The 17,509-nt window shown below is 49.1% G+C and overlaps 1 protein-coding gene across 2 annotated transcripts in view; it reads right to left on the reverse strand.

The window, feature by feature from the left end:
* Positions 1–17,509, reverse strand: part of ankhb (ANKH inorganic pyrophosphate transport regulator b) — a 287,434-nt gene that overhangs the window by 248,414 nt on the left and 21,511 nt on the right. Inside the window, exon 2 of one of the 2 annotated variants that reach the window (XM_072509527.1) lies at positions 1,047–1,145. The exons of the other annotated variant lie outside the window; for it this stretch is intronic. Coding sequence (XP_072365628.1) covers positions 1,047–1,145 — 99 coding nt within the window. The remainder of the gene's footprint in view (positions 1–1,046; positions 1,146–17,509) is intronic. 2 annotated transcript variants of the gene reach the window in all.

The raw sequence follows: 17,509 nt of genomic DNA on the forward strand, positions 1-17,509 counted from the left end.
GCATGGGATGCTCTCATACTGGTTACATTTGATCCTGCCCAGTAACAAGGGGGCCACTCTCTTGGGAGTGTTTTAATAGGTCACTCAGATCAGTGAAGAGCAGTTCATGGGACAATCAGTTTGTCAGAGAATCAGGAACAGGAGAAGCAGCTCTCTGCAGCTAAAGAGCTTCTGTTTGATCGGAGGAGCTGGGCTGGTAGTTTCCAGGTAGTGAGGACTCAGGAAAAGCCGTGGAGGGTGAAAAGGCTCGACACGGTTGAAACCCTAGGAGGTGAGCAACCGTTTGAGACAGTCTGAGTCAGAGTGACTTTTGGACAGAATTTCAAGGCTGGATCTTCGAAATGGAAGATTGAAGATTCATAATGCCTCATTACGGAGGCAGAATTTTAATGAGATTATGTGACGCACAGCGAACACTAACATCTGGGTAGGTTGCTGAGAAATCCTTGGTATCTGTTTTGGTTGAATCTGCCATTTATTGTACACTGCAGTGTGTTCAACCACTGATTGCCGGTTTCCTATTTACCTCATGTTAATTCTTTATGTTAGAGAATAAGATAGATACTGTAGATAAAAGCAAATTACTGCGGATGCTGGAATCTGAAGCAAAAACAGAAAATACTGGACAATCTCAGCAGGTCTGACAGCATCTGTGGAGAGAGAAGGAGCTGGACGATTCTTTGTCAAAGATAGAGACTGTAAGTTATCTAGTAAAGGTTATTTAAAACTGCAGACTTTTGTGGCTTTATTTTCTCACTAAGTAACCTCGGATCTCAAACTTTACACTAAACAACTTACAGATCCTTCGCCAGATCATAACAGAAATCTGGGGGTCTGGTTCAGGATCATGATAGCGGAAAGAGCTAGAATTTGGGATTAAAATCAGACAGCTCTTTCATACAGCTGGCACAGATCTGATGGGCAGAATAGTCTCCTGCTGAGCTGTAATATTCTATGATTCAGCATATATGTAGTCCTGTGCTATATCTTTATCAGGTTACACCTCATTTGCATTTATCTGGTGCTGATGCTGTACTTCCACACACCTGGCTTGCTGGTATCAATGTCAGGACCATTTGTTGGGATTTTCTGCTTCTCTGCTCCCCCAACACACAGCATTGTTCGATGAAAAACGTCATGAGCATCTGTTGAGCAAAGGTGAACGGAGAATATTATATAAGGCACTGCAGGGAGCTCTCATGATCTACTTTTACAGAGAAGAGCCACGTTTCCAGGTGCCATTCCAGTTATTGAATTCACTCATGGATATTGATGCCCTCATGTCAAAATGGAGATACAATCATGTTTGAATGGTTCAAAGGATGATTGGAAGTAAATCAGGCACCGGTCGATCATCTGGCTATCAAAATCTACGTGCTACGATGAGTGACCGATATAAAGTGTTTGTTGACTTCTTCAACCTCGCAACCTTCTTGGTCCCAAGACAGTGGATTCCAAAGCTGACCTCTTCACTTCACAAGTTTCTGCATACTGCCGAGTGTGGTGATAGCTCATACTTCAGCAGTGAAGAATCTGATTAAAACCAAAATCAACTCAATGCTTTATAATGAATCCCCACTCATTTCGGATTTTCTGCACACGCTCACCTATTAGATTATGGTTCATCCCCCTGGGCTGTGGTGATCCTAAACATCCAAGCACCAGATGTATCAATCTGAAGTCACATCAATGTTGGAATGACATTGCCAATCTCGTCCTCATCTTTTCTCTCATCATTCAAAGAGAATAGCCATTAAATGTCAGACAACTCAGAAATATGGATCTGAGGCCTTGCTTAGTAAACAGTGAAAACCAGGCCTACTTGAAAGTGATCTGATAATCAGCATGACACGCCATTAAACGTATGAGCACATTATTGCTGTTACTCTGGATTGCATCATGACCAATACCCATTCTTGGACAGTCCCTCAGGGTCGAGGATGAATTGCTTCCACTTGGGCAGGTGGGTTCTGCGGTGGCTGAATAATCCAATCCTGGATCCGCTGACTCTGCTACAGGTTTGGCAGGTAGTGCTTGATGAGGTGAGAGAGTGGAACAATCTGGATTCTGCACTCTTTCCGCTGTTTACACTTGGCCTCTGCGTTCTCCACCCGTGACTAGTGCCTCGATACTATGGATATTGGCCTGGGAGAGGGCGCACACGTTGGTATGCCCATCTTGCCAGTGAATTTGCAGGATTTTGCAAAAGCAATGTTGGGTGATATCTCTCCAGGGATTTGAGGTGTCTGCTGTATATTGTCCATGTTTCTGATGCATACGGGAGGACAGGGACCACGGCTGCTCTTTAGGCCATGAGCTTGGTGCTGGATTCGGTCTTCGAACACTCTGTTCCTCAGGCTCCGAAGACTGTACTGGCGTGTCGGAGTCTATGCTGGATTTCATCATCGATGTCTGCTCGTGCCGAGAGGAGACTCCCGAGGTATAGGAATTGACATTGTCCAGGGACTCACCGTGGATCTTGATGGGTGCCAGCAGTTTTTTGTGGCAGGAGCAGGCTGGTAGAGAAACCTTTGTTTACTAGATGTTTAGTCTGAGGCCCATTCTCTCCTATGCCTCGGTGAATGTGACCACAATTCGGTGACGTTTACGTTAATGATGGAAAGGGATAAGTATACACCGCAGGGCAAGAGTTATAGCTGGGGGAAGGGCAATTATGATGCCATTAGACGTGACTTGGGGGGGATAAGGTGGAGAAGTAGGCTGCAAGTGTTGGGCACACTGGATAAGTGGGGCTTGTTCAAGGATCAGCTACTGCGTGTTCTTGATAAGTATGTACCGGTCAGACAGGGAGGAAGGCGTCGAGCGAGGGAACCGTGGTTTACCAAGGAAGTGGAATCTCTTGTTAAGAGGAAGAAGGAGGCCTATGTGAAGATGAAGTGTGAAGTTTCGGTTGGGGCGATGGATAGTTACAATGTAGCGAGGAAGAATCTAAAGAGAGAGCTAAGACGAGCAAGGAGGGGACATGAGAAGTATTTGGCAGGAAGGATCAAGGAAAACCCAAAAGCTTTCTATAGGTATGTCAGGAATAAGCGAATGACTAGGGAAAGAGTAGGACCAGTCAAGGACAGGGATGGGATATTGTGTGTGGAGTCTGAAGACATAGGCGAGATACTAAATGAATATTTTTCGTCAGTATTCATTCAGGAAAAAGATAATGTTGTGGAGGAGAATGCTGAGCCCCAGGCTAATCGAATAGATGGCATTGAGGTACGTAGGGAAGAGGTGTTGGCAATTCTGGACAGGCTGAAAATAGATAAGTCCCCGGGACCTGATGGGATTTATCCTAGGATTCTCTGGGAGGCCAGGGAAGAGATTGCTGGACCTTTGGCTTTGATTTTTATGTCATCATTGGCTACAGGAATAGTGCCAGAGGACTGGAGGACAGCAAATGTGGTCCCTTTGTTCAAAAAGGGGAGCAGAGACAACCCCGGCAACTATAGACCGGTGAGCCTCACGTCTGTAGTGGGTAAAGTCTTGGAGGGGATTATAAGAGACAAGATTTATAATCATCTAGATAGGAATAATATGATCAGGGATAGTCAGCATGGCTTTGTGAAGGGTAGGTCATGCCTCACAAACCTTATTGAGTCCTTTGAGAAGGTGACTGAACAGGTAGACGAGGGTAGAGCAGTTGATATGGTGTATATGGATTTCAGCAAAGCATTTGATAAGATTCCCCACGGTAGGCTATTGCAAAAAATACGGAGGCTGGGGATTGAGGGTGATTTAGAGATGTGGATCAGAAATTGGCTAGCTGAAAGAAGACAGAGGGTGGTGGTTGATGGGAAATGTTCAGAATGGAGTACAGTCACAAGTGGAGTACCACAAGGATCTGTTCTGGAGCCGTTGCTGTTTGTCATTTTTATCAATGACCTAGAGGAAGGCGCAGAAGGGTGGGTGAGTAAATTTGCAGACGATACTAAAGTCGGTGGTGTTGTCGATAGTGTGGAAGGATGTAGCAGGTTACAGAGGGATATAGATAAGCTGCAGAGCTGGGCTGAGAGGTGGCAAATGGAGTTTAATGTAGAGAAGTGTGAGGTGATTCACTTTGGAAGGAATAACAGGAATGCGGAATATTTGGCTAATGGTAAAGTTCTTGAAAGTGTGGATGAGCAGAGGGATCTAGGTGTCCATGTACATAGATCCCTGAAAGTTGCCACCCAGGTTGATAGGGTTGTGAAGAAGGCCTATGGAGTGTTGGCCTTTATTGGTAGAGGGATTGAGTTCCGGAGTCGGGAGGTCATGTTGCAGCTGTACAGAACTCTGGTACGGCCGCATTTGGAGTATTGCGTACAGTTCTGGTCACCGCATTATAGGAAGGAAGTGGAGGCTTTGGAGCGGGTGCAGAGGAGATTTACCAGGATGTTGCCTGGTATGGAGGGAAAATCTTATGAGGAAAGGCTGATGGACTTGAGGTTGTTTTCGTTGGAGAGAAGAAGGTTAAGAGGAGACTTAATAGAGGCATACAAAATGATCAGGGGGTTGGATAGGGTGGACAGTGAGAGCCTTCTCCCGCGGATGGATATGGCTGGCACGAGGGGACATAACTTTAAACTGAGGGGTAATAGATATAGGACAGAGGTCAGAGGTAGGTTCTTTACGCAAAGAGTAGTGAGGCCGTGGAATGCCCTACCTGCTACAGTAGTGAACTCGCCAACATTGAGGGCATTTAAAAGTTTATTGGATAAACATATGGATGATAATGGCATAGTGTAGGTTAGATGGCTTTTGTTTCGGTGCAACATCGTGGGCCGAAGGGCCTGTACTGCGCTGTATTGTTCTATGTTCTATGTTCTATATGAATGTGTTGACGATGGTTTGTATCTCAGCCTCCGAGTGTGCGCGCACACAGAAATTGTCTGCGTACTGCAGCTCGATGACAGAAGTTGGTGTGGTCTTGGTTCTGTCCTGGAAGCGTCGGAGGTTGAACACTTTCTCGCTTGTCTGATAAGTTAGCTCCACTCCAGCGGGGAGCTTCAGGGTGACAGGGTGGAGTGTTGCTGTGAGGAAGATGGAGTAGAGCATTGGTGCGATGGCACAGCCGTGTTTAATCCCAGTTTGCACATGTAATGGGTCTGTGGTGGTCCCGTTTGTGAGGATTACCAGTTAGTGATAATAAACAGTTAGTGATGTGCTTAGACACTTAATAACAATTCAACTCTATGGACAAGTAACATAACAGGTTTGGCCACGAAAGACAACAGTGCAATTCAGCAGATAGATCTTACTTCTGGAGGTCAAAACGGTTTTGCCTCGGTTTGCCTGAAGCATGCTGCCTGAAGCTGGACCTGCAAAACATGCTGAGTCCTTATCAGGATGGCATTACAAAATCTACAATTGGCAAAAGCTTTTAATGGCAAACCTGCTCCCGGAACATGGTAAAGTTGGTAATGAGTGGTTTGCATCATTTTGTTTGTTGGCTTAATAATCATGGACCCTCATCTAAATTGTAAAGCATGTAAAATTCATGATACCTGGACAAACCTGTATATTGCATCCTTTGTTCGAGTTGGTGCTTACATATTCAAAAATGCAAATGCTCTCTTAATTCGACAAGGCTGAATATAACTGGCTTGGTAATTATTATGTATGCAGTTTGCGTGCATGTGCATATTTGCATAGAGATTGGCTATTTTGGATCCCTTGGAAAGGATGCACATTTTGAGAAACACTTTAAAGGTTATATTAATATGGTTAACTTGATGGCTCATTGGCAGGATGAATGCTGCACAGATGATACAGCAAAAACAGAGAGGGCCTGATCATATTTTTTTCAGATAGCAGTAATCTATCCAGTCCAAACCTAGACATTGAGCAGCAAAACTGACAGTTGTAGTTTCAGATTGAGGGGTTTACATGTAACCAGTAATAATCATCTTTTAACTTTCCTTTGCATCTGTTACTTTATATAACAAACTTTGGCATTTTTAGTTAAATTTTACACATTAGTCTTTTGTTATTTAGGGTTCTATTTAATGTTACTCTGGGTCCAAGGTGACAGACAATCTGTCTCTGGATGCAGAGTTCGATACACACAAGGGGCTACCACCTCCGGTTGTCTTGTGAAACATGCATAGAACATAACAGCGCAGTACAGGCCCTTCAGCCCTCAATGTTGCGCCGACCTGTGAAACCACTCTAAAGCCCATCTACACTATTCCCTTATCGTCCATATGTCTATCCAATGACCATTTGAATTCCCTTAGTGTTGGCAAGTCCACTTCTGTTGCAGGCAGGGCAATCCACGCCCTTGCTACTCTCTGAGTAAAGAACCTACCTCTGACGTCTGTCTTATATCTATCTCCCCTCAATTTAAAGCTATGTCCCCTCGTGCTAGACATCACCATCCGAGGAAAAAGGCTCTGTCCACCCTATCCAATCCTCTGATCATCTTGTACGCCTCAATTAAGTTACCTCTTAACCTTCTTCTCTCTAACGAAAACAGTCTCAAGTCCCTCAGCCTTTCTTCATAAGATCTTCCCTCCATACCAGGCAACATTCTGGTAAATCTCCTCTGCACCCTTTCCAATGCTTGCACATCTTTCCTATAATGCAACGACCAGAATTGCACGCAATACTCTAAATGCGGCCGCTCCAAATGCGGCCGCACCAGAGTTTTGTACAGCTGCAACATGACCTCATGGCTCCGAAACTCAATCCCTCGACCAATAAAAGCGAACACACCGTACGCCTTCTTTTTTAAAAAAAATATATTTTATTCAAAATTTTTTGGCCAAACAAAACAATACAAAGGTTTTCCTTTTTTGACAATGAAACAGTAGAAATAACAGTGGCCATTTTAACAAATAAATAAATAATATGTAAACTAAATGGCAACTGCCATATCAAAAATAATAACTCACCAAAAATAAAATCGAGTAATCCAGTATACATAACCTGGTACAAATATCGATACACAAACATCCCTGAGGACCTGCCTGGGCCCTCCCCGCCCCCCCCCTCCCACCTCCCCCCTGGGTTGCTGCTGCTACCTTCCCATTTCCTTTATCGTTCTGCGAGGTAGTCAATGAACGGTTGCCACCGCCTGGTGAACCCTTGAGCCGAACCCCTTAGTGCGAACTTTATCCGTTCTAATTTTATAAACCCTGCCATGTCATTTATCCAGGTCTCCACGCCCGGGGGTTTGGCTTCCTTCCACATAAGCAATATCCTTCGCCGGGCTACTAGGGACGCAAAGGCCAAGACATCAGCCTCTTTCGCCTCCTGCACTCCCGGCTCTTCTGCAACCCCGAATATAGCCAGCCCCAGCCTGGCTCGACCCGGACCCCCACCACCTTCGAAAACACCTTTGCCACCCCCATCCAGAACCCCTGCAGTGCCGGACATGACCAAAACATGTGGGTGTGGTTTGTTGGGCTTCTCGAGCATCTCCCACACCTATCCTCTACCCCAAAGAATTTACTGAGCCTTGCTCCGGTCATATGCGCCCTGTGCAAAACCTTGAATTGTATCAGGCTTAGCCTGGCGCACGAGTACGAAGAGTTTACCCTACGTAGGGCATCTGCCCACAGTCCCTCTTCAATCTCTTCCCCCAGCTCTTCTTCCCATTTTCCCTTCAGCTTATCCACCATGATCTCCCACTCGTCCCTCATTTCCCTGTATATATCCGACACCCTACCATCCCCCACCCATGTCCCTGAGATCACTCTATCCAGAACCTCCTGCGTCGGGAGCTGCGGGAATTCCCTCACCTGTTGCCTCGCAAAAGCCCTCAGTTGCATGTACCGAAATGCATTCCCTTGGGGCAACCCATATTTTTCCGTCAGCGCTCCCAGACTCGCAAACGTCCCGTCTACGAACAGATCTCTCAGTTGCACTACCCCCGCTCTCTGCCATGCTCCAAATCCCCCATCCATTCTCCCCGGGACAAACCTATGGTTATTTCTTATCGGGGACCACACCGAGGCTCCCGTCCTTCCCCTATGTCGTCTCCACTGCCCCCAAATTTTTAGTGTTGCCACCACCACTGGACTTGTGGTGTATTTCTTCGGGGAGAACGGCAACGGCGCCGTCACCATTGCTTGTAGGCTGGTACCCTTGCAGGACGCCGTCTCCAATCTCTTCCACGCCGCTCCCTCCCCTTCTCCCATCCACTTTCACACCATTGAGATATTTGCGGCCCAGTAGTATTCACTTAGGCTCAGTAGTGCCAACCCCCCCTAGTCCTGCTACGCTGCAAGAACCCCGTCCTCACTCTCGGGGTCTTCCCGGACCACACAAAGCTCATGACACTTTTCTCAATTCTCTTGAAAAAAGCCTTTGTGACCATCACCGGAAGGCACTGAAACGCAAAGAGGAATCTCGGGAGGACTACCATTTTGACCTCCTGCACCCTACCCACCAGTGACAGGGGCACCATGTCCCATCTCTTAAAATCCTCCTCCATCTGTTCCACCAATCTTGTTAAATTAAGCCGGTATAAGGTTCCCCAACTCCTGGCTATCTGAATCCCTAAGTACCGGAAATCTCTTGTTACCTTCCTCAGCGGTAAGTCATCTATTCCCCTGCTCTGTTCCCCCGGATGCACCACAAACAACTCACTCTTACCCATATTCAGTTTATACCCCGAAAATCCCCCAAACTCCCTGAGTGTCTACATTATCTCAGGCATCCCCTCCACTGGGTCCGCAACATACAGCAATAAATCATCTGCATACAAGGATACCCGGTGTTCTTCTCCTCCCCTGAGCACTCCCCTCCACTTCCTGGAGCCCCTCAGTGCTATGGCCAGGGGCTCAATCGCCAATGCAAACAGTAACGGAGACAGGGGACACCCCTGCCTCGTCCCTCTGTGAAGACGGAAGTAATCAGACCTCTGTCTGCTCGTGGTCACGCTCGCCACCGGGGCCCTATACAGCAGCTGTACCCATCCAATATACCCTTCTCCAAAACGAAATCTCCTCAGCACCTCCCACGGATAATCCCACTCCAGTCTGTCAAATGCTTTCTCGGCGTCCATCGCCACCACTATCTCCGCCTCCCCCTCTGGTGGGGGCATCATCATTACCCCTAGCAACCTCCGTATGTTCGTGTTCAGCTGTCTCCCCTTAACGAACCCAGTTTGATCCTCGTGGACCACCCCCGGGACACAGTCCTCTATCCTCGTCGCCATCACCTTGGCCAGGAGCTTAGCACCTACATTTAAAAGGGAAATGGGCCTGTAGGACCCACACTGCAGCGGGTCTTCTTCCTTCTTCAAAAGGAGCGATATGGTTGCCTCCGACATAGTCGGGGGCAGCTGCCCCCTTTCCCTAGCCTCATTAAAAGGTTCTCGTCAAAAGCGGGGCCAGTGACGACTTCCGGGTGCGGCGATGACCAGCTGAGTCGCACGTTTCGGCAGCTCCCGGTGGAACGGACTTTTGGGCTCTTGATAGGAGCCCCAACGGCAATTTTAACGGCTAAAAACATCGTGCGGTAAACCAGAAGGGAATTCCCCCTGGACACGGATGGAAAAAGGAGAGGAAAGTGGCCGGATTGCAGCGGATCCTTTGGAACAGCGTCAAGGAAGGCAAGCAAAAACCAAGATGGCGTCGGAAGGTGGCAGTTTCATATGGGGCCCTGAACAACAAGAGTTCTTGAAATGCTGCGTGGAGGAGATAAAAAAGGAAATGAAGAAAGAGCTGTTGGCCCCGATACTACAGGCGATCGAAGGGCTAAAGGAGGAACAAAAGACCCAGGAGCAGGAGCTTCGGGTCGTGAAGGCGAAGGCAGCCGAGAATGAGGACGATATACAGGGCCTGGTGGTGAAGACGGAGATACAGGAGGCACACCAGAAACGATGTGTGGAGAGGTTGGAGGCACTGGAAAACAACGCAAGGAGGAACAACTTGAGGATTCTTGGTCTTCCTGAAGGTGTGGAGGGGGCGGACGTCGGGGCATATGTGAGCACGATGCTGCACTCGTTAATGGGAGCGGAGGCCCCGACGGGTCCGTTGGAGGTGGAGGGAGCGTACCGAGTTATGGTGCGAGGATCGAGAGCAGGAGAAACTCCCAGAGCCATAGTGGTGAGATTCCTCCGTTTTAAGGATAGAGAAATGGTCCTTAGATGGGCGAAGAAAACTCGGTGCAGTAAATGGGAGAACGCGGTGATCCGCGTTTATCAAGACTGGAGTGCGGAGGTGGCGAGAAGGAGGGCGAGCTTTAATCGGGCCAAGGCTGTGCTTCATAAAAGGAAGATAAAATTTGGAATGCTGCAACCGGCAAGACTGTGGGTCACATATCAAGGGAGGCACCACTACTTTGAGACGGCGGATGAAGCGTGGACTTTTATTGTAGAAGAAAAACTGGAATGAGTGGACTATTAAAAAGAACGTTTGGACAAAGTGGTGGGGCGAATGTGGGGGGCGAAGAGGGGTTTTATGTTCTAATCCTGCGGTATGGTAACTTTTCTCTCTCCCACAGGTGGTGATGGGGGGAGGTGGGGAGGGAGAGGAGATGGGGCGTTGGCCATGGGGGGCGGGGCCAAGGGAGAAGCGCGGGCTTGGTTCCCGCGCTATGATAATTATGGCGGGAATAGAGAAGCAGGAAGGAAGGGGCGTCGCACGGTGCGAGCCATGGTCACGGGGGGAAGCCGAGGTCAGCCAGAGTTTGCTGACTTCTGGGAGCAACATGGGGGGAGTAATTACGCTAGCGGGGGGTCTAGCGGGGGGGGGGGGGGGGGGGGGGGAGGGGGGAATTACTGGGTTGCTGCTGCTGGGGAAAGGGGGGAGTGGGTACGGGAGAGGATGGGCGGGGGGCACCGCCTGGGGGAGATACAGCTGCGTGGGAACTGGGTGAGAAGCTGGAAAAAGATGATGGCTAATCGGCAAGGGGGGGGGGGGTGGGAAGCCCCCCAACTCGGCTGATCACGTGGAACGTGAGAGGGCTCAACGGGCCGATAAAGAGGGCATGGGTACTCGCACACCTTAAGAAACTTAAAGCAGATGTGGTTATGTTACAGGAAACGCACCTGAAACTGATAGACCAGGTTAGGCTGCGCAAAGGATGGGTGGGGCAGGTGTTCCATTCGGGGCTGGATGCGAAAAACAGGGAGGTGGCTATATTAGTGGGGAAGCGGGTAATGTTCGAGGCAAAGACTATAGTGGCGGATAACGGGGGCAGATACGTGATGGTGAGTGGCAAACTACAGGGAGAGATGGTGGTTTTGGTAAACGTGTATGCCCCGAACTGGGATGATGCCAATTTTATGAGGCGAATGCTAGGACGCATTCCGGACCTAGAGACGGGAAAGCTGATAATGGGGGGAGACTTGAACACGGTGTTGGAACCAGGGCTGGATAGGTCGAAGTCCAGGACTGGTAGGAGGCCGGCAGCAGCCAAGGTGCTTAAGGATTTTATGGAGCAGATGGGAGGTGTGGACCCGTGGAGATTCAGTAGACCTAGGAGTAAGGAGTTCTCGTTTTTCTCCTATGTCCATAAAGTCTATTCGCGCATAGACTTTTTTGTGCTGGGTAGGGCATTGATCCCGAAGGTGAGGGGAACGGAATATACGGCTATAGCCATTTCGGATCATGCCCCACATTGGGTGGACTTGGAGATAGGGGAGGAAACAGGAGGGCGCCCACCCTGGAGAATGGACATGGGACTAATGGCGGATGAGGGGGTGTGTCTAAGGGTGAGGGGATGTATTGAAAAGTACTTGGAACTCAATGACAATGGGGAGGTCCAGGTGGGAGTGGTCTGGGAGGCGTTGAAGGCGGTGGTTAGTGGGGAGCTGATATCAATAAGGGCACATAAAGGGAAGCAGGAGAGTAAGGAACGGGAGCGGTTGCTGCAAGAACTTTTGAGGGTGGACAGACAATATGCGGAAGCACCGGAGGAGGGATTGTACAGGGAAAGGCAAAGGCTGCATGTGGAATTTGACTTGCTGACTACAGGCACTGCAGAGGCACAATGGAGGAAGGCGCAGGGTGTACAGTATGAATATGGGGAGAAGGCGAGCAGATTGCTGGCACACCAATTGAGGAAAAGGGGAGCAGCGAGGGAAATAGGGGGAGTGAGGGACGAGGAAGGAGAGATGGAGCGGGGAGCGGAGAGAGTGAATGAAGTGTTCAGGACATTTTATAAAAAATTATATGAAGCTCAACCCCCGGATGGGAGGGAGAGAATGATGGACTTTTTGGATCGGCTGGAAATTCCCAAGGTGAAAGAGCAGGAAAGGGTGGGACTGGGAGCACAGATCGAGGTAGAAGAAGTGGTGAAAGGAATTAGGAACGTGCAGACGGGAAAGGCCCCGGGACCGGACGGATTCCCAGTTGAATTCTACAGAAAATATTTGGACTTGCTCGCCCCGGTACTGACGAGGACCTTTAACGAGGCAAAGGAAAGGGGACAACTGCCCCCGACTATGTCTGAAGCAACGATATCGCTTCTCTTAAAGAAGGAAAAGGACCCGCTACAATGCGGGTCCTATAGACCTATTTCCCTCCTAAATGTAGATGCCAAGGTCCTGGCCAAGGTAATGGCAATGAGAATAGAGGAATGTGTCCCGGGGGTGGTTCACGAGGACCAAACTGGGTTTGTGAAGGGGAGACAGCTGAACACGAATATACGGAGGCTGTAAGGGGTAATGATGATGGCCCCACCAGAGGGTGAAACGGAGATAGTAGTGGCGATGGACGCCGAGAAAGCATTTGATAGAGTGGAATGGGATTATTTGTGGGAGGTGTTGAGGAGATTTGGTTTTGGAGAGGGGTATGTTAGATGGGTGCAGCTATTGTATAGGGCCCCAGTGGCGAGTGTGGTCACGAATGGACGGGGATCGGCATATTTTCGGCTCCATAGAGGGACAAGGCAGGGATGTCCTCTGTCCCCATTACTGTTTGCACTGGCGATTGAGCCACTGGCGATAGCGCTGAGGGGTTCCAAGAGATGGAGGGGAGTACTTAGGGGAGGAGAAGAACACCGGGTATCTTTGTATGCGGATGATTTGCTACTATATGTGGCGGATCCGGCGGAGGGGATGCCAGAAATAATGCGGATACTTGGGGAGTTTGGGGATTTTTCAGGGTATAAATTGAACATGGGGAAGAGTGAGCTGTTTGTGGTGCATCCAGGGGAGCAGAGTAGAGAAATAGAGGACCCACCGTTGAGGAAGGTAACAAGAGACTTTCGTTACCTGGGGATCCAGATAGCTAAGAACTGGGGCACATTGCACAGGCTAAATTTAACGCGGTTGGTGGAACAGATGGAGGAAGATTTCAAGAGATGGGATATGGTAGCCCTGTCAATGGCAGGGAGGGTGCAGGCGGTTAAGATGGTGGTCCTCCCGAGATTCCTCTTTGTGTTTCAGTGCCTCCCGGTGGTGGTCACGAAGGCTTTTTTTAAAAGGATAGAAAAGAGTATCATGGGTTTTGTTTGGGCCGGGAAGACTCCGAGAGTGAGGAAGGGATTCTTACAGCGTAGTAGGGATAGGGGGGGGCTGGCACTACCGAGCCTAAGTGAGTACTATTGGGCCGCTAATATTTCAATGGTGAGTAAGTGGATGGGAGAGGAGGAGGGAGCGGCGTGGAAGAGATTAGAGAGGGCGTCCTGTAGGGGGACTAGCCTGCAGGCTATGGTGACAGCCCCATTGCCGTTCTCACCGAGGAACTACACCACAAGCCCGGTGGTGGTAGCTACACTGAAGATTTGGGGACAGTGGAGACGACATAGGGGAAAGACTGGAGCATTGGGGGGGTCCCCGATAAGAAACAACCAAAGGTTTGCCCCGGGGGGAATGGATGGGGGATATGGAATGTGGCAAAGAGCAGGAATAACGCAACTGAAAGATCTATTTGTGGATGGGAAGTTCGCAAGTCTGGGAGCGCTGACCGAGAAATATGGGTTGCCCCAAGGGAATGCATTCAGGTATATGCAATTGAGGGCTTTTGCGAGGCAACAGGTGAGGGAATTTCCGCAGCGCCCGACACAAGAGGTGCAGGACAGAGTGATCTCAAAGAAATGGGTGGGGGATGGTAAGGTGTCAGATATATATAGGGAAATGAGGGACGAAGGGGAGACTATGGTGGATGAACTAAAAGGGAAATGGGAAGAAGAGCTAGGGGAGGAGATCGAGGAGGGGCTGTGGGCAGATGCCCTAAGCAGGGTAAACTCGTCGTCCTCGTGTGCCAGGCTAAGCCTGATTCAGTTTAAGGTATTACACAGGGCACATATGACTGGAACACGGCTCAGTAAATTTTTTGGGGTGGAGGATAGGTGTGCGAGGTGCTCGAGAAGCCCAGCGAACCATACCCATATGTTTTGGTCATGCCCGGCACTACAGGGGTTTTGGATGGGGGTGACAAAGGCGCTTTCAAAAGTAGTAGGAGTCCGGGTCGAACCAAGCTGGGGGTTGGCTATATTTGGGGTTGCACAAGAGCCGGGAGTGCAGGAGGCGAGAGAGGCCGATGTTTTGGCCTTTGCGTCCCTAGTAGCCCGGCGCAGGATATTGTTAATGTGGAAAGAAGCCAAGCCCCCGGGGGTGGAGACCTGGATAAATGACATGGCGGGGTTCATAAAGCTAGAGCGGATTAAGTTCGTCCTAGGCCAGTTACATGCTCCTCCTGTAGGATGTGGGTGGTGAGGGATACCACCGGTGTCCCCACTGACTATACCTGCGGGAAGTGCACCCAACTTCAGCTCCTCAAAGACCGTGTTAGGGAACTGGAGCTGAAGCTGGATGAACTTCGGATCATCCGGGAGGCAGAGGGGGTGATTGAGAAGAGTTACAGGGAGGTAACCACACCCAAGGTACAGGACAAGAATAGCTGGGTTACAGTCAGGGGGAAAAAAACAAACAGGCAGACAGTGCAGGGATCCCTCGTGGCCGTTCCCCTTCAAAACAAGTATACCGTTTTGGATGCTGTTGGGGGGGGATGACCTACCGGGGGAAGGCCCTAGCGGCCAGGTCTCTGGCACTGAGTCTGGCTCTGGGGCTCAGAAGGGAAGGGGGGAGAATAGAAAAGCAATAGTTGTAGGAGATTCAATCGTTAGGGGAATAGATAGGAGATTCTGTGGTCGCGAGCGAGACTCCCGGAAGGTATGTTGCCTCCCGGGTGCCAGGGCCAGGGATGTCTCGGATCGTGTCTTCAGGATCCTTAAGGGGGAGGGGGAGCAGCCAGAAGTCGTGGTGCACATTGGTACCAACGACATAGGTAGGAAAAGGGGTGTGGAGGTAATAAACAAGTTTAGGGAGTTAGGCTGGAAGTTGAAAGCCAGGACAGACAGAGTTGTCATCTCTGGTTTGTTGCCGGTGCCACGTGATAGCGAGGCTAGGAATAGGGAGAGAGTGCAGTTGAACACGTGGCTGCAGGAATGGTGTAGGAGGGAGGGCTTCAGGTATTTGGATAATTGGAGCGCATTCTGGGGAAGGTGGGACCTGTACAAGCAGGACGGGTTGCATCTGAACCAGAGGGGCACCAATATCCTGGGAGGGAGGTTTGCTAGTACTCTTCGGGAGGGTTTAAACTAATTTGGCAGGGGAATGGGAACCGGATTTGTAGTCCAGCAACTAAGGTAGCCGATATTCAGGACGCCAAAGCATGTAATGAGGCAGTGGGGAAGGGAACACTGACAAAGGAGAGTATTTGCAGGCACGGAGATGGGTTGAAGTGTGTATACTTCAACGCAAGAAGCATCAGGAATAAGGTGGGTGAACTTAAGGCATGGATCAGTACTTGGGACTACGATGTGGTGGCCATCACGGAAACTTGGATAGAAGAGGGGCAGAAATGGTTGTTGGAGGTCCCTGGTTATAGATGTTTCAATAAGATTAGGGAGGGTGGTAAAAGAGGTGGGGGGGTGGCATTATTAATTAGAGATAGTATAACAGCTGCAGAAAGGCAGTTCGAGGAGTATCACCCTATTGAGGTAGTATGGGTTGAAGTCAGAAATAGGAAAGGAGCAGTCACCTTGTTAGGAGTTTTCTATAGGCCCCCCAATAGTAGCAGAGATGTGGAGGAACAGATTGGGAAACAGATTTTGGAAAGGTGCAGAAGTCATAGGGTGGTAGTCATGGGCGACTTTAACTTCCCAAATATTGAGTGGAAACTCTTTAGATCAAATAGTTTGGATGGGGTGGTGTTTGTGCAGTGTGTCCAGGAAGCTTTTCTAACACAGTATGTAGATTGTCCAACCAGAGGAGGGGCAATATTGGATTTAGTACTTGGTAATGAACCAGGGCAAGTGATAGATTTGTTAGTGGGGGAGCATTTTGGAGATAGTGACCACAATTCTGTGACTTTCACTTTAGTAATGGAGAGGGATAGGTACGTGCAACAGGGCAAGGTTTACAATTGGGGGAAGGGTAAATACGATGTTGTCAGACAAGAATTGAAGTGCATAAGTTGGGAACATAGGCTGGCAGGGAAGGACACAAGTGAAATGTGGAACTTGTTCAAGGATCAGGTGCTACGTGTCCTTGATATGTATGTCCCTGTCAGGCAGGGAAGAGATGGTCGAGTGAGGGAACCATGGTTGACAAGAGAGGTTGAATGTCTTGTTAAGAGGAAAAAGGTGACTTATGTAAGGCTGAGGAAACAAGGTTCAGACAGGGCATTGGAGGGATACAAGATAGCCAGGAGGGAACTGAAGAAAGGGATTAGGAGAGCTAAGAGAGGGCATGAACAATCTTTGGCGGGTAGGATCAAGGAAAACCCCAAGGCCTTTTACACATATGTGAGAAATATGAGAATGACTAGAGCGAGGGTAGGTCCGATCAAGGACAGTAGCGGGAGATTGTGTATTGAGTCTGAAGAGATAGGCGAGGTCTTGAATGAGTACTTTTCTTCTGTATTTACAAATGAGAAGGGCGATATTGTTGGAGAGGACAGTGTGAAACAGATTGGTAAGCTCGAGGAAATACTTGTTAGGAAGGAAGATGTGTTGGGCATTTTGAAAAACTTGAGGATAGACAAGTCCCCCGGGCCTGACGGGTTATATCCAAGGATTCTATGGGAAGCAAGTGATGAAATTGCAGAGCCGTTGGCAATTATCTTTTCGTCCTCACTGTCAACAGGGGTGGTACCAGGGGATTGGAGAGTGGCGAATGTCGTGCCCCTGTTCAAAAAAGGAACTAGGGATAACCCTGGGAATTACAGGCCAGTTAGTCTTACTTCGGTGGTAGGCAAAGTAATGGAAAGGGTACTGAAGGATAGGATTTCTGAGCATCTGGAAAGACACTGCTTGATTAGGGATAGTCAGCACGGATTTGTGAGGGGTAGGTCTTGCCTTACAAATCTTATTGAATTCTTTGAGGAGGTGGCCAAGCATGTGGATGAAGGTAAAGCAGTGGATGTAGTGTACATGGATTTTAGTAAGGCATTTGATAAAGTTCCCCATGGTAGGCTTCTGCACAAAGTAAGGAGGCATGGGATAGTGGGAAATTTGGCCAGTTGGATAACGAACTGGCTAACCGATAGAAGTCAGAGAGTGGTGGTGGATGGCAAATATTCAGCCTGGATCCCAGTTACCAGTGGTGTACCGCAGG

The sequence above is a fragment of the Scyliorhinus torazame genome, chromosome 6 (assembly GCF_047496885.1).
Source record: "Scyliorhinus torazame isolate Kashiwa2021f chromosome 6, sScyTor2.1, whole genome shotgun sequence".
In the NCBI taxonomy this organism is placed as follows: domain Eukaryota; kingdom Metazoa; phylum Chordata; class Chondrichthyes; order Carcharhiniformes; family Scyliorhinidae; genus Scyliorhinus; species Scyliorhinus torazame.